General features: G+C 36.6%; 1 protein-coding gene across 1 annotated transcript in view; it reads right to left on the reverse strand.

The window, feature by feature from the left end:
* The window catches only part of LOC123539440 (AP-4 complex subunit sigma-1-like), a 60,377-nt gene that overhangs the window by 34,675 nt on the left and 1,176 nt on the right, over positions 1–24,526 (reverse strand). The window contains exons 2-4 of the mRNA XM_045324077.2: positions 12,061–12,227; positions 5,052–5,138; positions 942–1,010 (exon numbers count right to left, since the gene is read on the reverse strand). Coding sequence (XP_045180012.1) covers positions 942–1,010; positions 5,052–5,138; positions 12,061–12,198 — 294 coding nt within the window. The 5' untranslated portion in view covers positions 12,199–12,227. The remainder of the gene's footprint in view (positions 1–941; positions 1,011–5,051; positions 5,139–12,060; positions 12,228–24,526) is intronic.

The raw sequence follows: 24,526 nt of genomic DNA on the forward strand, positions 1-24,526 counted from the left end.
CTTTGACCTACGGAGCTGGGTCTTGCGCAAGACACGTCGTCTTACTGTGTCACACATTCATGCATAGTTATTTTAAAATCCATGCATGAATGACAAAGATATGGACCGGACATGCCCATCAATGCACTATCATGAAAAATGACCTTTAACGTCTAAGTGTGACCTTGACCTTTGAGCTACGGACCTGGGTCTTGCGTGTGACACGTCGTCTTACTGTGGTACACATTCATGCCAAGTTATTTGAAAATCCATCCATCGATGACAAAGATATGGACCGGACACGCCCATCAATGCACTATCCTTTAACATCTAAGTGTGACCTTGACCTTTGAGCTACAAAACTGGGTCTTGCGCATGACACATCGTCTTACTGTGGTACACATTCATGCCAAGTTATTTGAAAATCCATCCATCGATGACAAAGATATGGGCCGGACACGCCCATCAATGCACTATCCTTTAACGTCTAAGTGTGACCTTGACCTTTGAGCTATGGACCTGGGTCTTGTGCGCGACACGTCGTCTTACTGTGGTACACATTTATGCCAAGTTATTTGAAAATCCATCCATCGATGACAAAGATATGGACCGGACACGCCCATCAATGCACTATCCTTTAATGTCTAAGTGTGACCTTGATCTTTGAGCTACGGACCTGGGTCTTGCGTGCGACAAGTCGTCTTACCGTGGTACACATTCATGCCAAGTTATTTGAAAATCCATCCATCGATGACAAAGATATGGACCGGACACGAAAATTGCGGACAGGCTGACAGACCGACAGACCGACAGACCAACAGCATAAAATACGTTAATCTTCCCCTTTAGAAAGCCACAGGTTATTTTGAAAACTCAAAAGGTATTTGTTAACTTAAAGGGGCTCTTTTTTGTGTACTAAATTCTTGAATCATGTAAAAAATCACAGAAAATAATTTCCTTACCAAACTTCCTAAATACTTGTTCAATGTTTCACAAATATGTCGAAACAATCCAAGGATAGCTAACTCATTCTGAAATGTAAAGACATATAAAGTATTGAAATTCTGAAAACAAATTCAACTTTCAAAAAAAATTCTGTACAAAAGTATCTTGATAATAAGGTATTCTTATGTCCAACTTGTCCGACTCGTGACTTTTTGATGGCAGACAAGTGCATTTTTTCATTCTATTTGTTCACGGCCAAGCACACATTTTTAGGTATAGAACGAGAAAAAATCATTCATGTTAAACCCGCTGCAGTTTTGGAAAAACCAAAAACTTTCATCTGAATTTAGCATTACTTTCCGCATTCTGGTTAGCACTTGGTCTTGGTCTCGCATGACTTTGACTCTTGGACAAATTTGTTGTTAAAACTTCTATTTATAAAAGGGATGAAAACCTGCATTAAGACGAGATGAATGTTTCACTAGTTTTAAATATCTGAATTCAGCTGGCTTGTATGAGCAACAAGAGCTGTCTCCATAGGATGACACATGCCCCCGATGGCACTTTGAATGAATAGTTATGGCCGATGTTAGAGTTTAGGACCTTTGAGCTACGGACCTGGGTCTTGCGTGCGACACGTCGTCTTACTGTGGTACACATTCATGCCAAGTTATTTGAAAATCCATCCAAGGATGACAAAGATATGGACCGGACACGCCCATCAATGCACTATCCTTTAACGTCTAAGTGTGACCTTGACCTTTGAGCTACGGACCTGGGTCTTGCGCGCGACATGTCGTCTTACTGTGGTACACATTCATGCCAAGTTATTTGAAAATCCATCCATGGATGACAAAGATATGGACCGGACACGCCCATCAATGCACTATCCTTTAACGTCTAAGTGTGACCTTGACCTTTGAGCTACGGACCTGGGTCTTGCGCGCGACACGTCGTCTTACTGTGGTACACATTCATGCCAAGTTATTTGAAAATCCATCCATCGATGACAAAGATATGGACCGGACACGAAAATTGCGGACAGACCGACAGACGGACAGACGGTACAAAAACTATATGCCTCCCTTCGGGGGCATAAAAATGTGGCATGGCATTTTGTTATGCTGTATCTGTTGAAAGTTCCCCAGCCTCGTTGACACAACTTCTGCCTTGTATATAGGCAAAAGTGTTGATAGCTAAATTTTTGTCACAATAACATTAAACACTGTATTGTGTTTGCTTTTGTTACTATCCGTAGATCACTGTCTGAAATAGAAGTTTCATGCAGCTTTTTAGCATCTGGATCTCATGTACAAGTCAGGGACTGCGTTTTAGGCGAAGTTGAGCGAAAACTTCGCTTTAAAATATTTCACTTCGCCCTTCCCGCCCAGAAAAGCGAAGTTCAAGTCGCCCTAAAATTGGATGAAAGGAAAACATAATCAGCAATAAAGTGGGCCGATATCATATATCTCGGTTATGTAAAGTCTGTAAACACAATACGCAATACACAGGATGGCACGCGCGGCGAAACATGTCCATGACAACAAAAGATGATCACTCGATTTCAGATTGACGCCGCATGATAAGCTGCTAATTGTTTACATTTAATGTGATTGCAGTAAACGATAATTAAAGAATGAAAGAGTAAAGCTGACCGACCTCGGAGATCAGAGAGCCCGAAAACTTCGTAAAACGGCGATAATTAACTTCCGAATTACAAACCTAATTAGGTGTCAGTCGGCGCGTGGAGTGATTGACATCTGTCAGTAGCTAATTAACATACGACGCTCCGCCTACTGTCATACTTTGTGGCGGCGAACAATTAAAATTCACCGAGATTTTGATTCACAATGCAGAACTTCGAACTCGAGACGCATTTCGCGGATCCGCCTACTGTCATACTTTGTGGCGGCGAACAATTAAAATTCACTGAGATTTTGATTCACAATGCAGAACTTCGAACTCGAGACGCATTTCGCGGATCGAGGCGACGCACAGGACACTTTTTTTTGTGCGGGTCAACTACGAGTTTTTCTTGATTTTCGCGGGCCAAAACACAGAACCTCGGGTCAACCGAACGCCCTCGGTACTTGTCTTATCCAGTTATTCTTGTTTTCAGATAAAAATCGTTTCGGAATTTTTATTGCCATCACAGTGTAGACTACCCGTTACTACCGACGTTTATTTTTCAATTGGGATCTGCTTACTATTCATTTTAATCTGCATTTCTCTTTCATTAAAAACATATATAAGTTAAATATATGGCCCTTGACAAACTATTAAATTTGTTGTTTGATAAAAATAGCAGACAACTCTTTTAGTTAATTCTGAAATGTGTTAAAGGGAGGTAATACTTTTAACCAATTTTTCGATTTTTTATGTCAAAATATGTAGTTTTAAAAAAATTAACCCTGATTTTTAAGTATTTTATCTACTGATCAATACAAATAACATTTCATTGTAAGTTTCAGAGTTTTTTAAACTCTGTAGTTTGTCAAATTAAAGGAACATAAAAAAATTTAAACTCAGAATGCTCACACACCTGAAGAAGCTGCTCTGGGAAGGAAGAAATTTAATCCAGGAAATATTAAGTACTGATTGATTATGAGGAAAGATTTGTTTTGTCAAGTTGTTAAACATTTTGCAGTAAAACAGTACAAATATGTACTGTATTGTTGAAACATTGTACCATTTTTATTTAAGTCATAGCAAGATAATACTAGTACAAATGGAACTGAATAAACATTATTATTGTTATTTAATGCATGTAAGCAATGTCCTGTCTCACGTTTGCCGAACTTCTCCCAAAATTTCAAAACTTCTCCCTGTTTCCCCAGGAGGGAGAAGTCACTTCTCCCTAAATTTCCTGGCTAAGGTAGTCCCTGACAAGTGCATCTGGATTTAATGTAAATATATTGTGACAGTTATAAAAGTACAACTGGATCTCATATTATAGTAGTAAAGGTGCATCTGGATCTCATATTATAGAAGTTAAATGGTACCAATGGTTGTTTAGAAGCACAGGTACAGCAAGCATACAAGTTTCCTTGCCATACATAATATATGACTCAATTCATTAGTTATTACTTGACCTTGACCCTAGTAAACCGATATGCCATTCCAAGCCCTCTTTCCATGTAAGCTACCTAAACACCAAGTTTTATTGCCATATGTTGTTCATGACTCAAGTTTTTAAATGGAAAAAGACTTTTTTTCTATTTACAGTAATGGTGACCTTGATGGACAATCGTCCATTCAACATCACAAAAGAGATAAAGACCAATGCTTTCTCATTTTATGATAATTAAGCTATCTCATTCCCATCACTGAAGTTACAGAGCAGAAACCATTTTTCTATTTTAAGCAATAGTGAACTTGACCTGAGTGGCCCCTAAAGACATTTCAACCTTTGTCCCGGATAAAAGCTATCTACACACCAAGTTTGCTGACATTATGTATACACAAAGTAAAAATAGTGTGTGGAAACAATTATTTTATTTTTATAAACAGTGATCGAAAATACACTCGGAAACCACTTTTTCATATAAGTTTGCTATACACCATTAGTGGCAGTACGTCAATCCTATCTAAAGTCATAAACCAGAAACAACCTTCTTTGATGATCACAGTGAAAAACAATATATTAGCGTTTGATCAAAATATCGTTATAAAATTACCAAAAAAGTAACGCCCAGGTCAGGATATGAACCACAAACTGTCTGTTCGACAATACATATGGTATGATAAACAAATGCTTTCACTCAGTGCGCCACCTATTTTCTACATATGCAAATGAAGTTTAGTTTTCAATACATCAATGCAAACTGAAGTTATCGAGCGGAAACACTTTTTTACCTTTAGCGACCTAATAAGTTTCATTGCAATCGGTCACCCCTAACTCAAGTAAATGAGTGGAAACCAGGGGACACCGCCCACATGCCAAATACCATTTGCCAATCTGATAACCAGTATTTTTGAAAACCTGATTAAAATCTGGCAAAAGTAAACTGGGTCACAAAATGACATTCAAAACATTAAGGTACACATTGTACTTAGCAACATTTTCATAAAATTCAACAAATATTAATTAAATTTGACTGAATACTTTTTTATCAAGAAATCATTACCTCATCCTGTGTTATTCCAGCAATAAAAACAGTGTTACTGAACTTCTGGAACACAACTGTATAATCCTCGTAATCTAATATAGTGCTCTGAAAATGTTAAAATTTACTGTAAATTTCCCTGTAATATAATCAAAACTACATTTTTTAACATTTCTATTATCTGCAGGATAATGTCTTGCAATTTCCAGTCCCAAAAGGTTATCAGAGATTGGAGTTTGCACTTCAGTGCGTTTTCAGACTGTACAGATTATACAATGAAACTTTTATGCTACTTCCAATACAGAATGGTATTGACTTGCCAATCAATGGTCCACATTACTTGTGAAGTGATAATGATCCAGTGCTTGCCTTACTTTAAGAATTTTAAAACCAACATATCATGAATGTTATTGAGTGTTACGACTCTTCAGCTATGATAATCTACCTGTAAATAGCAGTGTTTTTTTCCTGTCTTATAACCAGCCAGTCATCAAACAGAGTAACATATATACAGAAATCTTCCTTTACATTTTTCTAATTAATGGGGGCGTTAGGCGAAATGGGGATTATACAAAATTTATATGCAAGATTTTTACTGAAAATAAGTGAAGTGCCATAAAATGTTTATTTGAATGTTAAGAAAAGTCTTTTCAAGAAAGCTCACATGGAAAACTCTTCCGACTGGTTTCACAGTAGGGCAACACAGAGCTTGTAAAAATATTGAACCTATCATTCAGTCTTCCGACTAGTTTCACCACAGGGCTACACAGAGCTTGTAAAAATATTGAACCTATCATTCAGTCTTCTGACTAGTTTCACCACAGGGCTACACAGAGCTTGTAAAAACATTGAACCTATCATTCAGTCTTCTGACTAGTTTCACCACAGGGCTACACAGAGCTTGTAAAAACATTGAACCTATCAAAGTTTCACAACAGGGCTACACAGAGCTTGTAAAAATACTGAATCTATCATTCAGTCTTCTGACTAGTTTCACCACAGGGCTACACAGAGCTTGTAAAAATACTGAACCTATCATTCAGTCTTCTGACTAGTTCCACCACAGGGCTACACAGAGCTTGTAAAAACATTGAATCTATCAAAGTTTCACCACAGGGCTACACAGAGCTTGTAAAAATACTGAATCTATCATTCAGTCTTCTGACTAGTTTCACCACAGGGCTACACAGAGCTTGTAAAAATATTGAACCTATCATTCAGTCTTCTGACTAGTTTCACCACAGGGCTACAAAGAGCTTGTAAAAACATTGAATCTATCAAAGTTTCACCACAGGGCTACACAGAGCTTGTAAAAATACTGAATCTATCATTCAGTCTTCTGACTAGTTTCACCACAGGGCTACACAGAGCTTGTAATAATATTGAACCTATCATTCAGTCTTCTGACTAGTTTCACCACAGGGCTACAAAGAGCTTGTAAAAATATTGAATCTATCAAAGTTTCACAACAGGGCTACACAGAGCTCGTAAAAATACTGAATCTATCATTCAGTCTTCTGACTAGTTTCACCACAGGGCTACACAGAGCTTGTAAAAACATTGAATCCATCATAGTTTCATCACAGGGCTTCACAGAGCTGGTAAAAATACTGAATCTATCATTCAGTCTTCTGACTAGTTTCACCACAGGGCTACACAGAGCTTGTAAAAACATTGAATCTATCATTCAGTCTTCTGACTAGTTTCACCACAGGGCTACACAGAGCTGGTAGAAATACTGAATCTATCATTCAGTCTTCTGACTAGTTTCACCACAGGGCTACACAGAGCTGGTAGAAATACTGAATCTATTATTCAGTCTTCTGACTAGTTTCACCACAGGGCTACACAGAGCTTGTAAAAACATTGAATCTATCATAGTTTCACAACTGGGCTACACAGAGCTTGTAAAAATATTGAACCTATCATTCAGTTTTCTGACTAGTTTCACCACAGGGCTACACAGAGCTTGTAAAAACATTGAATCTATCATATTTTTACAACAGGGCTACACAGAGCTTGTGCAAAAATATTGAAAAATCTACTGTATAAGTGGATATTTCCGCAGGTCGAAAAGTTAGCGAATTCGGAATTCCAGACATTTGGTGTGTGGAAATGTTAGCGGATTCCCAATTTCCAACTTGCGTAAAAATAGCACTTTATAAGAATTACTCATGTGTCTGGCATAATAATTGCGTATTTGCTGCATGACAGCATCATTATCCCTTATATGGAGCTAGTGAGGGAAAATCATCCAGTTGAAAGATTCGGTCATTTAATAATTTACCTTTTTTTTCTTTAAATTCATAAAATTATTATCTCAATATTCATATACATTCAAAAAATTATAAGTAAAAATAAGATATCTTAAGGTATAGATATTACATACGATTGTAGTTTAAGTTATCTGCGAATGTTCATATATCAGGGGTTCCATTTGACCCGGGACCCCAGGTCCGGACTCGGGAGATTTTCAAAAGACGCTCAAAGGACTCGGCATGATAATTGCCTGTGCGTCACTCGGGACCCGGAGGCATTTTCCTTTGATAATCCTTCCTCTTATCATTCATTTCCTACAGTAAAGCTATGTCCACGATAAACACGTGTATTCAAAATAAACACTCGCCGTCATGCCTTCCAGCCTTTGATCTTCTGCTAATTCCCGCCCTTTATCCTGTGGACATGCTTGGCTGATATTTCTTTATCAGCAAGTTACGTCACGGCGAGTGCACATAGGTAATGAGAATCAATGAAGTGTTAAGATTAATTGACAAAGTGTATTGATTGTGTACTGTCAAAAAGGCGCCAATTATTAAATTATCTGTATTAAAGCGACCAGCTGATTACCGAGCATGTGAAAAGTGCCCTGCAAGATTTCTTCACGCAAACTTTAAATTAGACCATTGTTTAGTGATCGTACCTTAATTTCAACAAGAAAATCCACAAATTTTAATGAATTTTGAAAGCAAAAATAAGTTTAGAATGTTCGTTCACGATTCTAATTGCACCCGATGACATACTGCAATTTTTCCAAAATTCACTAAAAAAACTGACTTTCAATGCAATTTTTAATGAAAAGTAGCATCATTATTTGAGTAACTATCTCAGGTTTACCTTAGTGGACCAAGTTAACTGAGCAAAATCAACATTTCAGACGACATTCCGAAAATGTACCAGTATCCGGATAGTACGTTTTGGATACATTTTTACAGTGTTTTAGCACTTTTCTGTTAAGAAATAAAAAATATTGAAGAAAAACCTCATCAAATTAATATGAATTTTGATAAATATTAATTTACAATATGAGGTTATATGACCTGAAACAGACACTTATTATGCTGTAACATGTTCTTGGTTTTATTGTTTTATTAGCTATTTATTACATAGTATTACTATATAAGAAAATATTGTCAATTGTATTGACGTATTGGGACAGGACTCTTGTATTTTGAAAAAGGACCCTTCAAAACTCTTGGGTTTTCAGGTCTAGTGGAACCCCTGATATATAAAACAACGTGCTACACACTACTAAAATAGTTGTTTGTCTTTTCTTTATAGAAAAATTATAACTTAAAAATGCATTAGAATTTATTAAGGAAAGCAGTACCGTCATCCTACGAATACAAGACGCACATTTTTTTACAAGATTCTGGTCTCGAAGGACCGATGCGTCCTATATATGGGGATAGAAAAAGACCAAACATTTCCCCCGACTCAAAAATTAAGAAAATCGATCTTTGTTTACCCCGCATACCTCTATATCGAAGAGAATTCAAGGGGAGTAAATACCAATGACTCGGGCATAGCTAATAGCCGGTATCGGGACCTGGCGTCTTAAATTACTTTTGTATAAAATGTCAAATTTAGATCTCGGGTAAAAAAGATAAATAAATGCTGTTTTTCATTAAAATATATTTTACAACGCATTTCTGTAACTGATCATTTAGTTTTTAACAAGACCTGTGTAAAACTTTCCCGGAGTGTTTTCACACATTTTGCATTGAAATACTTGTAACTCCATATCAGGTAGCCCGGAAACTGATTATCTAATCTTCAAACATAATTTTGATAACTGTCTATAATCCTTTTGTTCATCGAGAAATTCACGCCCAAGGCATTACTTATCTTACACCTACTGTCACAATCTGCAATAGAAATGTGTCCATGGGACACAGATGCCCCCACTACATGACATTAGTCAGGGGCCAGAACTCCTACAATACTGAATGAATCCGGATGCGAAACCCCAGGTGCACAACTACACATGCTGACCAACATTCCTGTAAACTTTGATGATTCTAGGTCAAATACTTTTGGGGCTATGCGCGACACAACATTAAAATGACCAATTTTTTACTAAGTCAGGGGCCATAACTCCTACAGGACTGGATGAATCCGGACGCGAAACCCCAGGTGCACAACTACACATGCTGACCAACATGCCTGTAAAGTTTTGTGAGTCTAGGTCATATACTTTTGGAGCTAGGCACGACACAACATTAAAATGACCAATTTTTACAAAGTCAGGGGCCATAACTTCTACATGACTGCATGAATCCTGATGTGAAACCCCAGGTGCACAACTACACATGCTGACCAACATTCCTGTAAACTTTGGTGATTCTAGGTCAAATACTTTTGGAGCTATGCGCGACACAACATTAAAATAACCAATTTTTTACTAAGTCAGGGGCCATAACTCCTACATGTCTGGATGAATCCGGACGCGAAACCCCAGGTGCACAACTACACATGCTGACCAACATGCCTGTAAAGTTTTGTGACTCTAGGTCATATACTTTTGGAGCTAGGCACGACACAACATTAAAATGACCAATTTTTACAAAGTCAGGGGCCATAACTTCTACATGACTGAATGAATCCGGACGCGAAACCCCAGGTGCACAACTACACATGCTGACCAACATTCCTGTAAAGTTTTGTGACTCTACGTCAAATACTTTCAGAGCTACGCGCGACACAACATTTTCGGAAGGACAGACGGACGGACAGACGGAAGGACGGAAGGACGGACGGACAAGAGCAAATCTATATGCCCCCCCCTAAAGTGGGGGCATAAAAATTAACCGTTTAATCATACCCGGAGGCAATTGTAAACATGTGCATGCGAGATTTTAGACTGATCCAATATGATCATAGTCACTGATCCGTAATGTTCAAAACAATTTGCAAACCAGTCTTAAAATTACGTCATTTTACCGCCACGTGCCAAAGTGTACTTTCGTTTTCACTGGCGTCAATATTCATGGAGTGGTCAGAGGATGCGGCTGTTTAGTGCTTACACAGAGTTTATGCTTTTCAATTTAAATACTTGCCACAACATCCAAAAACACCGACAATGATTATGCAAAAACCGGCGAGTTCATAGAAACTATAGCGAATTTCGGACAAACATAAATTCGGATAAGTGATAAGTGGGTATAAGCATTTTTCCAGAATTCTGCTGATATTTTTTCACTGCGTCCTATACACGAGTGCGACCTATATTCGGCCGATTACGGTATACATGTAATAATCAAACTGAAAAAGTCTAACAGTACATGTATGTATTGAAATAAATCCTTTTGTTACATTTAGTAAAGGTGTTAAATGCATTTTTAAAAGTCAGTACCATAAAAACTTGAATACATGAAGCAGTTTTTTTACGATTTTTTTCATTTTCTCAAAGGGGTGCGTCATATGTACCAAGGTAGAGCTTCAAACATTTTTTCCCAGCTTGAAAACCCGAAAATATCAGCGAAAATCGGACAATTTTGTCAACTGTCATGTGTTTACATTTTGGGCCGTGCTTTTTTAACCTCCTCTTGAAGAGCTTTTTATTTGGTGGGTCTAAAAACACGTACGGAACGGAACCTCTAATGATATATGGTAAAGTTGATTTTATTGGTGAGTTTAAATTTTTTGTATTTGTGAATTTAATTAATAAGTATCGTACATATCCAGAGCACCGGATAATGTGTCAGTTTAATAATTAGGCAAAATACAAAATTTCGCGGTTCCGGGTTGTAGGTGTTAGATCATTAAAATCATTATCCTTCAAGGATGCTCAAATAAATTGCAATTAAAACAGATTGTTTGTTACTTCTTTATTTCCAGCAAATTATTACTGATCAATATATCGGCTCGTACATTGTTAAACAAACACGCTAATTAGCCGCGATTTTCTCGTTTGATGTTCCCATAATTATGAGATGTCTGTTCGCACGTCAGTTAAAGTGTACTAAGGTGTTGACAGCTTTAGAAAGTTCTCCAATACTTTAGAAAGAATTTGTCTGTCAGATATTGTCACTGTTGTCTGTAACCGATTATGCAGCAATTGCGATTTTCATGAGAAATCGTTTTTACACATATCGCTAATGGCCAATTTCGACTTTCTGACTGATTTGTCTGTAACCGATTATGCAGCAATTGCGATTTTCACGAGAAATTGTTTTTACGCATGCCGCTAATGGCCGATTTCGACTTTGTAAACAACGTTTTCTGACTGATTTTTTCGGTGCGTAATATATCAATGTAAGCATTTTTCCCCAAGATTTTGATACAAGATCGGGGGTGCGTAATATACATGCTAGCGTAATATATTCGAGCTTTTACGGTATGTTTTCTCGCTCCATACTCACTTAAGTCAGTTTACGGTAATTAGCTTTGCTAGTTTTGTATCTGTTAACAAATGGAAATTTGATCAAATTATGGTTATCTTTACCTTTTTTAAGTGTATAACCAGACACCTCGGGCTTTTTTAAGTATTTAAGGCCTAAAAAGGAATCTTAAACATGTAAAGTGTACAGACAGAGAAAGAGGGTCAATTTCTCTCGTTTACTACCAGTGTTTTTTATGATGGATTTGCTGATATTTACGCTGGAGAAAGTGTTAGCGAATTTTGTCAATTCGCGAAATTTGCCAATATTCCACCTCGCCAACTTAACCACATATACAGTATCATTCACTCTGTAAAAGATATTGTGATCTTACACTCACAGAAATGAACAAATAATCGTCCTAGTATTACCTGATCTTGTCCTCTTGTTAGACAGAGTTTGATAACATCGGTCTGTAGTTGCTGTCTCTCTTCTGCACTATAATGTTTGTAGTACCTGACCAACCTAAGTTCACCTCTATTGTTAACTACATACAAGTACTTTATCATCCTGCATGCATGTGTACAGATCTGTTTCTCTGAAAAATGAAGCAAACTTGTGAAACATAAAATCGCAAAACAATGTTTCTTAAAAAGAATACAGTAAATACATGTGAATATCGACAATGTTAATAATAACTTTAATACTTAAATTTTAACAGTCTACCGGTAACTAAAATTCCAATTTAACCCTTACCATGCTAAATTTCTATAATGGGCTGGTCCATCTTCCAATTTGGACAGTACCATTTATCATTTGAAGGGGTGTTTACTAAAAATTTACTGACTGAATAGCGAACGGTGCAGACCATGATCAGACTGCACGGATGTGCAGGCTGATCTTGGTCTGCACTGGTCGCAAAGGAAGAATCACTTGCCGCCAGCAAGCTAAGGATGCAGTGTGAACAGCCTATATATACCCCAACTGGGTGATATGCCCTGAGTTTGATACAGTGTGTTTGGACCACTTTCTAATATTAAAAGAACAATGTATGAACTGAGCGGGTGTTAAACTTATGGGACAATAGAAAAAATACTTGTAAATTTCTATACACAAAACCGTAAAGCCAATGGTTTTCATTTTACTAAGTAGTAAATCCAACTAAGAAAAAGTACGAAGGTTGCAACACAGCGCCTTAAGAATTGTATCTAGTAATTATGAGTGGAATAAATTAACAGCCTAAGCTATAAGTAAATAAGACCACTTTAGTTACATCTCAACATGTTACATGTCATAGAACTGAAACTTCTAAATATATACACGAAATATCCCCGAAGTATCTCCAATATTTAGTAACTGTTCAATCAACTAATTATAATTTCTAATCCTGGGAACTGCAAGTAACAACAATAAAGGTATGGCAAGAATCCCTTCAGCTTTGATGCTGTCCAGTTGACAAACAGTCTGCCAAATGACCTACGTACAGCTGATCAGTACAAAGACTTTGTCTGTCTGATAGGCTATATAATTATGCAAGGTACCACTTCCTCTGTTGTCCTGCTTTACACCCATTTTGTGTTTTCTTTCTATTTAGTTATAGCTAGCCATGCATTCTTTGCTTTCACTGTTTTCATATAAATATGCCTGCTTTTAATCTGACTGTATTGCTGCCGGCTACTGATGCCATTTGTGCTTTTTTTCTACATGCCGGCGTAGAGAACCTTATCTGTTGACAACTGGATGAGAAGATTGGTTGCATAGAGTAGACACTCAAACAACAGTATTCACTCAATTCAGTAACAGCCAAGTAACGTAGTGTTCCCCTTTGTAATGACTGTGTCTGTTGTTGTTCTAAATGATTAATGTGCAATTCTTTCACTTTCAAGAGGAAAGTGCTTACTGGCCATCGGAGGACAAAAATTTCACTTGTCCATTCGTACAGTCTTGATGAGTAGAAAATGCTCAAGGCCAAGAAGAATGAGACAGCTTTTTCACTGGATTTTCAAAATTAAAACAGTTTTGAGTTACTTACAATTTTCAGATTTTAGTATTCAAATATTTTTTTTAATGAATAACTGTTTAAATGACATTCTGAATGTCATCACTGCAATATTTTTTATAAAAGTGACTTTTCCGTGGTTGACGCTTGTTTTATAATTGGAACTCTTTACAAGGTGTGTATAATAAAATCCAGACATCACGAAAATTGCCAAAAATAGCCGGACATTCGGTCCTGCACTGCCGGGACGAACATTAAATATGAAACAAATAGGAATTTTGCTTCCTTTTATCAGTATGCAGCTGTTAATATATTTTTCTTGTATCCTATCTGATCTAGATTGCTTTGGATTCGAAAATCCCGAAAAATAATTATCATCAACCCACCCATGTTCAAAGCGGAAAAAAACATTAACAATTATCGGTAAATAATCTGTTGATAAAATACGTACTGGCCTTGTTTTCGTCATCAGTTAAAACCCCCTTAAAGAGCTAAAAGAAGTGTGTCGGTATCATGGCATCATTCTGAAGTGGAGATCAAAGTTGCCCGAGACTGTCAAGGCATTACGTCATGTTTTCGCGCCATGTGACACATCATTGTCTGATCATACTGCCTCGGTTCTTTAAAACAGTAAAAAAGTATCTTCTTTAATTTTTTATATGCGAATGTGCAATATCCCGTATAAACTGACAGGTAAATGTGTCAAACGAAAAGTGACCTATTTGCCCTCAAAAAATTTACATTATTGTTTGAGAAGAATATCTCACATAGTGTCATGTCAAAAATACATCTACAAACATTCACTTACTTATCAAACTTATTTAAAACCACAGCGACATCATACTGCTTTATTTTAAAACCACATTTCTATTTATGTTCATGAGGTCACGTAACCTATTCTGCCGCATTACACAGAAATCTGTTTGCCAAAAATTGTTTTACTCATGTATTGAAATAGCTGTCGCTTTTTTATTATTTACGATTTTTTAATTCTGTTTTTTGTACTTTCTTGTCAAAAGTCTGAATTTTATGACCATAGAATGTATTATTTACTTACTTTTAGAAATAAATAAATATTTAAGATCGCGCTGTTTGAAATTTTACAAATAAATGTATGAAAATTCGATCATTTTTATTGAATTTTGCCTACATTTCTGTCGATATCTTATTAAAATCGTTATAGAATTCAAACTGTATTACTTCTCAAGCGGTGTTGGAAATTTGAAGCGATTATATCAAAAAATGAATGCACTACGCGCGTTTTTTGTGTACGTGTCGATAAACAAAAGTAACGGCGATCTAGCCTAAATTAGACATTATTATTACGATAGGTCGCACGTGTTCGTGGAATGGAAAATTACTGGTATGACGTTTTGATATCTTTACAATTCCCGGGTAAATTCCAGTCAATCCAGGTTATTTTTAGGGATGTAATTTCTGCATTTGATAAAGATACGAGGTAAAATCCACTCGTCCGATCGGATGAGCATACAGAGAGGTCCACTCGTCCCTATCCAGACTTTAAACCGCCAATACTCGTATAAGACATAACTCGCAATATACGAGGCGTCTACATGTTCGTGGTGTTTGAAGATAAAATTGCATGCAAGAAATCGAGAAATGCATGCTGCAGACAAAAGTCCGTGCAAATTCTGACGCGCGGGAACTTTTCGGCGCATGTAAAATTTATGAAAAACGTAACAGTTGTTTTCATTGAAGTACAGCACCTATGCGGGCCAATCAAAATTGTCGTTACATATTGACGATATGCAAGATGCACTGCAAACGGCAAATGTGATAAACAGAGTCGACTGTGTTTGTCGGCGATCGACTGATTTTTCAAGCTTTGTTGATTGATGACATCATACCTCCCCCCCCCCCCAAAATTTCGACCCGGATTTAGACAATTTGGAAAAACGATCCCGGCCGAGATGGAAAATCCGGAACTTCCGGAGTATTCCGGAAAACTTTCACCCATGCATTCTATTTCAATAGCAGCAATGTGATGTTCAAAACTTTTAGAACTAGAGCTATCACTAAAGGTGATGAATGTACCCCCCTCATGCACTGACACAGTACATTGCAATTTGACGCACACAAGATTGCATAATTACGTGGACTTTATGTATACAGTAAAGTAACAAAAAACAAAGTCCCATAACTATGCAGATTATCTATCTAAAAGAATGTAACATGCACCATGCACAACTAGGGTTGGTACTGATCACTTGTGTGAAGTTTCATTAAATTGTGTGTAAGGGTTTGGTAGATTAGGCATGCACAAGATTGCATATGCAGACTGAATGTACATAGTATGTTAACAAGAAACAAAGTCCCATAACTCTGCAATTTTTGTCGCTGAAAGAACCTAACATGCCCCATGCACAACTACTGTTGATACTGATCGCTTGTGTAAAGTTTCATTAAATTGTGTCAAGGGAATGAGGAGAGATGGTGCGCACAAGATTGTGTCTATGTATATAGTACAGTAACAAAAAAACAAAGTCCCATAACTCTGCAAATTTTTTTTCTGAAAGAACCTTACATGCCCCATGCACAACTACTGTTGTTACTGATCACTTGTGTGAAGTTTCATTAAATTGTGTCAAGGGGATCAGGAGAGATGGTGCGCACAAGATTGTGTCTATGTATATAGTATAGTAACAAAAAAACAAAGTCCCATAACTCTGCAAATTTTTTTTCTAAAAGAACCTAACATGCCCCATGCACAACTACTGTTGGTACTGATCACTTGTGTGAAGTTTCATTAAATTGTGTCAAGGGGATCAGGAGAGATGGTGCGCACAAGATTGTGTCTATGTATATAGTATAGTAACAAAAAAACAAAGTCCCATAACTCTGCAAATTTTTTTTCTAAAAGAACCTAACATGCCCCATGCACAACTACTGTTGGTACTGATCACTTGTGTGAAGTTTCATTAAATTCTGTCAAGGGGATAAGGAGAGATGGAGCGCACAAGATTGCGTCTACGGACAGACGGACAGACAGACAGACAGACAGACAACCTGAAACCAGTATACCCCCCCTTACAACTTTGTTGTCGGGGGGTACAAAAACAGTAGTTAAGCATTCAAAATTAATCCGTATTATTTCAAAATAATAGTCAAAACTAATAATGAATTGCTTGTTTTATAAGCTTTCCATTCATCAATTTTTTTTCATAAATTTGTATTTTAAGAATTAAAGGGCCATTAGAAAACATCACTTTTTACAAAATAACATGGACGTTTGGCAATCACTGTTTTATCATTTATAAAAATAGAATATCAACGGATTTGTATACAAACAAATCTCATTCGTTATATCAACTGAAAAATCAGTAATGATAATCTATTCGAGACGATGAAAAATATACTTTGGTATGTATTCACATAATATTATGTTTACATATAAGAATTGATATCTCGACTAAATAACAGTTTAAACTATATAAAATCATTACTTATTCATCAAGAAATCAATTACGGGATGGCTAGAAAATCCCCTGAGGATTTGCTAGACGTCTGGTGACGAGACGGCTAGAATGCAAGCTAGACAGCCGGTTCACGGACGTCTAGACACTTTCTTTTGGGTAGCTAAAAAATTTCTGCTCAGATGTTTATATGCTGTTAGGACCTCTGAGCCGAAACGAATCCTATACTGACACCTAACCAGGAATCGTGCCAAAAGTCTGTCACACTATAATTTCATCAAATGAAATGCAATGGACTCACCTTTTACTTTAAAATATTTCTAATCCATTTTTCTTTTGATCTGGCATAAAATAACTCATGCAACATAATTTGAACACAAGTTATACACACAAGTTTCAAATTGGTACCCGTCTGCAATATTTTGTCCGCCATTGCAGTTGTCACCTGATCAGGGTACTTTCATTTTGAAAACCTATAGGCGGTATAGAATCGTTATTTATTGACCTTTTCTGAGAACTTAAACCTTCTAAGGTATGTTTTTTATGAATTTTATCAGAAATGGTTATGTTAATGATTAAATTAAATTGATATCGTTGAGTGTCCATTATTCGTTACTGCCTTTCATTCGACACCATATTTGTTTTTCTTGTACTCTCGCGAGATTTTACAGGTGCGAGTGACCAACCATGGGAAAACATTTTACAACCATAGTAGTAAATATCAAATGAAACAATAGCATCAAAATGCGCTAAAAACAGGTAATTTTTCTCTACCTTCTAAGAAAATGTAAACAAGAGCTCCGCCAAGCGGGGCAATATACGCCCTAAGGCTTACATCAGAGGATGGGAGCAAAATTTAAAGAACTTGACTGTTGAAGCCCAAAGGACAGGAAACAACAAAGGGAAGAAAAAAATCCTTACCAGGTACAGGTATGTCATAATACACCTAAACATTGGACGTACTATCCATGCTGTACCACAGAAAATTGGTCTAGGTTTTTCCCTACGACCAATAGTAAGGAAGTTTCAAAACAAGCTATTTATAGTTACATAAGAGGGAAGTAATTCAAAACAAAAATTATTGTAAGAGAACAAAAAAGGGATCTGCCAAATAAAAACAAGAGTACTACAATGCAGAGCAATATACACAACGCAATCATATATGACCTTTGACCCCTAAGTGTTACCCTGACCTTGAAGCGAGTCATCTGACACATGCGCTCAGCACGTTGTCTCAGTGTGGTGAACATTTGTGCCAGGTTTCTTTGAAATCCTTCAAGCAGTTAAAGAGCGGACATGAAACAAACTGATACGACTTTTGACCTCTAAGTCTGACCTTGACCTTGAAGCGAGACATTCAAAACATGCGTCGTCTTGGTGTGGTGAACATTTGTGTCAAGTTTCTTTGAAATCCTTCATCAAGGGGTTCAAGAGTTACAGAGCGGACACGAAATTGCTAACGGACGGACGCAGGGACCGACGAATGGACAGACGGACACCGTGGTATAATATAATACGTCCCTTTGGACGTATATAAGTAATATTTTACCTTTCTGCCAACAGTTTTTTCTATTTAAATCCCATTTTTATAGAAATTTTATCCTCAAAATAAATTTGACAGTTCGTCTGCTTTTGTTTACAAAATGAATGAAAGCCATGTGACAGATAATTTCCCTCTCTCGTGGTGTTACGCTACAGGAAGTGGTGGGGTAACGACTTTGGGACCAAAATGTGACAGATTTTTGCAGTGTGTTGTTTTTAACGGAATTTATTTTGGACGGTTTGCTGCTAAAATTTGATTAACATGATAAATCAATGGATTAAAGGCTATTAACTACTGGTAATTGCTTAGTTTACCTTAAAATTCGATAATTTATTTTTTCATGCGTGTGCAAATGCTTACTGGTTGGCGACCCAGAATTTCGGACAACCCAGAAAATCGGACAGACGCGTAAACGCTTATTTCAGCGTTCTTTTTTATCATTTGTTGACAAGTACACAGACACTTGCTTTATATGCAACATCCACTGCAACAATTGCAAATCAGTAAATAAAACTTACAAAATTGGAATATTTATACATTTGTTCACAAAATTTTGTGACAGCTGGGGGAAGTTGCATGTGCTTTCAGTGCGCATACTTGTTTTGTGAGGCCCCAACATTATTCAAGGGGTACCAGTCTACAATCTGCTAAATGCAGACGAGAAAATTGCGTGTTTTAAAATGATCAAAATGGGTAGATAGTGCCAGGCCTAAATAAAATTTTCCAGAAGATAACGGCCATTATTTATTTCTTAAGCTTATAATTTCAAAAAAATGGAAAAGATGAATTTAATAAGCGGGGTCGTGTCAAAAAAATCAATCAAAGGGAGAAAACTCGAACAGTTTCAAGCCAAAAAACATTGAGGTGATTCTGCGAGATAGAAATGATGATAATTAGCGTTTTTCTACTGTCCGATTTCTGGGTCCTGCAACACACTAAAAACCTTAGATTTACATACTTAGATGACGTGTTCAGTTTATTTTTAGATATAAACAAATTCGCGTTTTTGCGAAATGTTGCAGTTTGATACTGGTTAGTTAACCAAACAGGGTTTCGCCATAACTTAATGGACACAACATGATCAGAAAATAAAAACACGGTCAGTTAAGTTATGCCTTATGATAGCCAGAACTACCTTTTGGGTAGACAAGCTTACTGTCGCTGAGTGGCTGCTTTTTAATTTCTTACTTTTGCAGCCACCGTTTGACCCTCACAATAGATAAAACAAACTGTATGCTGTGTTCTCGTAATTCCGTGGCTCTTAATTGCCAAAATTGTGCATGCGCGTTTCATGTTAGGTATTCACATGTTGTTTTTTTGACCAAAAGTTGCTGCAACCTTTCAATAAAAGCATGCTAAGTCAAAAAATCAACAAGATAAGACAGAAAATGAAAAATCTCACCTCATGTATGTTGACCTACATTGGTCTTGATCAGCTGGCAGCTTCTCGTTGAATCCGCGGCTCTGATTGGCTAATTGATGGTGGCTATGGTGAAGGGTACCTTGACAAATTACACTGCTCAGTATTTAGTTAGAGGACTGCTTAATGTGTTGCTACACTTTTGTCACAATCGGTTTGCATGTTTGCATTTTTAAAAAAGTTTTTGTATGCCACCCTCTTTTTCCTTAGAACTGAAAAGTTGTTTTTTACACTTTTCCATATTTTTAAGTAAATAAACTGTATTTACCTGTTTATTGCACATTATTGGATACTCACAAATCTTTGTTTACCTTTCCGAGAAACTTGCATGGACTTTGGACATGCACGGCAGCGGCACAAGCGTAATTTTGAGAGCCACGGAATGAACGAGAAACCACGGAATATCGAGAATATGGTATCCCCACACAACCTATTTTCAAACACAACCTATTTTCGACCGCCTAGGACTTTGTATGATAAAAATCTTTACAAGCCAAATTTATCAGTTGTGACTGTTTCACTGTTTACAGCAGAGACAGAACATGTTAGGAACCTATTCTCCTTCAGTTTTGGTACTTATAAAATTATATAAATTCCATTTATGTAGCAGTACTATGTTTTCATGAGGTTTTTCTTATTACTAAAAAACCTGCGTCTTTCCTTGTCTACTACCTATTCTTGCTTAAGCCAATATCAGTATTTATATATCTTTTGCACTAAATGTTTATTGCTTAACACATACTTACTGCCAGAATTGTGAGGCATACTATTATAAAATTATTTTGACAATGCAATCATGATGCCTGTCCTTGCAACAGTTTTCTTCATTTTCTAAGCAATTTGAAATATTTGGAGTGTCAAAAGCTTAGCAATTATATAATACATTGTCATATGTGACAGCTATCAATGTAGCAGATGTGACACCCTGGTTCTCTGTAGCAATTGAGCACATGATATAGCTCTTTAGATAATGCACTAACTTTTGGCTGCCATTTACTTTACCCTACCCCCTGTAATTTAGGTGCCAATTTAGGCAAGTGTACCTACAGTATATTGATCTGCCATGTTGGTTTTAGTGTTTGTTGCCAGACTTGAATTTTGGGTGTATTATGTTTGCCATGTTGTAATGAAACTATGTACAGTAAAAGTTTAGTGCTTTTTCATTATGCTGGAAGGAAAATACCACCTGCGGTTGAATTTAGGTTGTAAATTTTCAGCATGACTTCCTACTGATGGCTTTCAAAATCATCCTGCCAGGGATTCGATCAGTTAGAAACTTGAAACTTAAATGGTATGCTTTTATGCACTTATGCTGGTAGAAAGTGTTAGACAATAAACAAAAGATTTGGACTTGCATTTGTACAAATCTGCACAGAAAACTTGTTAAGCGGTTGAAAACTGGTTGTGCCGGGATATATACGTCGGATTAGTGCGACTACCTTCTAACAGGTCTAGTATATTGCCCGATTGGTGCATCATGCACCGATCGGTGTATCATGCACCGATCGGTGTATCATGCACAAATTGGTGCATTCGACAATACACCAATCAGTGTATCGGCTCAAAAAAATTATCAACTTACCATTATTTCATGTGTATTTGATATTTCCGCATCGTGGGAAAAACAGAAGTACAGCCCTTTGACGTAAAGTTTTCAAATTATTTCATTCTTTTTGAAATGTATAAGGTATCGCAATGATAAAACACATTTACATGCACTACTTACATATTATTCATTGTCGAAAACAACAATTTCTAGAGTTAAAAAGCACTTTTGTTTATAATTTCTCAATGCTACTGCTGCATGTGTTCCGCCATATTGATATCCGGATATTTCTGAGTGACTTCCCTTTGATTCTGTGCCTGAACGCTTGAAAAATCATCATCTGTCCGAAAATTATGCTTAAGTATGGTGTCCAAAGAATGACATAAAGCAAAATATAAAATTACCGCAAATTATTTTTAAAAAAAAGTTATCTACGCAAGTGCTGTAAAAACTACAAAATAAATTAATAAATGCACCCATGATATTGTGATAATGCATATTTTAACAGACTGAATACCACGGAAAGCAAGTCAGAAAAGGACACGTCTCTAAAGCCCATGCTAATCTTCACAGAGGGAAGATATATATAGACAACTATTTTGAAGATTGACATAAAAGGAATGCAAGCTATAGATAATTATTAACCAATCTCCTTGATCCACCGTTGATTTATGTAACATAATGATTTATATCATTAATAAAAACGACATGTTACTAACTTTGATATCAATTTTATTAATTATATAACTGTTAATATAACTTTGAACATTATGAGGTTTCAAAACTGACACTGTGAAATCTTATTTCTTATTTTAATTATGTCGATACAGGTACACCATACATATTCAAGGTAATACACGTCAATCAAATTTTGGGATGCTGGGAAAATTGTGTAGCTTTATAACGAATACAGGCTGACTCGGACCAAATTTACTTGGCTTATTCGGCCCAAATTGTCTAAGTTTTCCTGACACTGATGCCATGAGTAAAAATAAAATTTATGAGTATTAAGTTTAATGTCTGATGCAAAGGATAATTAAAGTCCTTATTCAAATGCATAAATGATGCAGTTTAGTTTGTCAAAACTTCTTGCCCGCTTGTACGGTGTGAATTTTTTGTCCTTTCTTCAAGTTAAACCTCAATATAAGCTATTATCAACATTATTTTCCGAAAATTGCTGAACCATCCTAAATTCATGGTCATTATTGGCTGTTAATTAAAAGTTTGAGGTCTGAATCAGCCAAAATATATGGTCATTATCTACTTTTATTCAAAGTATGTGGTTCGAATCAGCCAAAAAATTTGGTCCGAATCAGCCATGGTCCGAATCAGCCACAGTCCGAATCAGCCTGTTTCCCTTTATAAGCATAGATCCGAATCCAACATGGCTGTGATTGTTTAAAGGCAAGGAAATTTGGGTAAAATCACTTTTGTTAGGGTATTTAACTGGTGTTCGCTTACCAGTCAATGAATTATGATTATGTGAAAGTGCATTCAATGTGAAAAACGCAAGAAACGCAGCAGTCTGTCGGAAAAAATGTTATGGCGACAGAAAATGGCCGATGTCATCAACAACATATGAAGGTATCGGAGTGCGGTTATTTCTAGTTATCGAAATATTTTGTTTTAAAGTTGCATCCTACGTGTTGATACACCGATTGGTGTATTGCTTAGGGCTGTGGATCGTCAGACAAGTGGCGATCCGATCCGATCTGCGAGTCGGGGCTGACGATTCACAGATTCGAACCACAGATCAAAAGCAACAACTTGTAAGGATACAAAAATGCAAGCCTGTTATTTTTGTACTGTTTTCTGTATGGAATCTAAGCTTTGCAGTTCTCATAGTGCTCAGTTTAATAGTTTTGACCTATGTTTAATGTTTTGCTCATTAATTAAAGTCAGGTTTCGCGGGTGGACTTCTGTAATGTCCGTACATTCTTGCAGATGAACGGTATGACGTCAGTCATTAATAATCACAATATTTTAAGTAACAGTTCCGCATTTTTTTGATAAGAAAATTTTATTTCTTGGACAGAAATTTTGTATCTAACTTTTTATTGAATTTAGTTACTTAAATGAAAAATGTCTATTCAGTGGCAGGGAAGTACAGATTTGCGAATTCCACATTGACGTGTGGGTACCAGTGTTGAAATATCCATAGAAATCTCGTTTTTGCTTATTTTTCTTTGAAACTACTATGGACTATTGCAGATACTATAGACTACATAAAAATGACTCTCCGGTCCTATGCACCTGTCGCTTTCCATGCCAGATGTAGTGAAAATTGGACAAATCACCCAAATTTTATAGACCAAAATTAGCCTAACTGGGCCTCACTTTGAACTCTGCCATTCATCCTTTATGTATTTTTAAATCCAATTTCGTGGCATATATGTATATATATATATAGTGCGTACATAGATGCATATCCAGGTGGTGTGGAATGTGTCTCCCAACCACCACTTTATTTCCCTAATTTTCACTTGAAAAAAAGTGGATGGATAACAGCCGAGCGTCTGGTCGACTTTTTGTTCTGATGTTTATGTTTTAGCCTGAACCGGAAGTACGGAGCTAGGAATTTTAAAACACCCGCCATGTAGAATCATTAACCGTTCCTCATTCCCCAGATATATATTCAAGAATTAATAATGATAAATAACCAGTAAGATAGATACCTTTATATCTACCCTGTCCTGTTTATACAGAAAATCGACCGGGGCCAAACCTTCACTGTTTTGACAGATAATTTTAGTTCGAAAATAAGACCGATGCTAACTCTACCTAAGACATCTGTTTACATCCGGTTTAGAATCTGACAACATGCAATTGTCTTAGATGTGCAAGAAAATTCGTTGAAGACGTTTCATTTGGCTTTAATTTAGTTTTCTTGATAGAATTTTACAAATTGCATGTATCAATGAAAAAGATCGCGATCCAACGATCTTGACAATGACG

The sequence above is a fragment of the Mercenaria mercenaria genome, chromosome 1, assembly GCF_021730395.1.
Source record: "Mercenaria mercenaria strain notata chromosome 1, MADL_Memer_1, whole genome shotgun sequence".
NCBI lineage: Eukaryota > Metazoa > Mollusca > Bivalvia > Venerida > Veneridae > Mercenaria > Mercenaria mercenaria.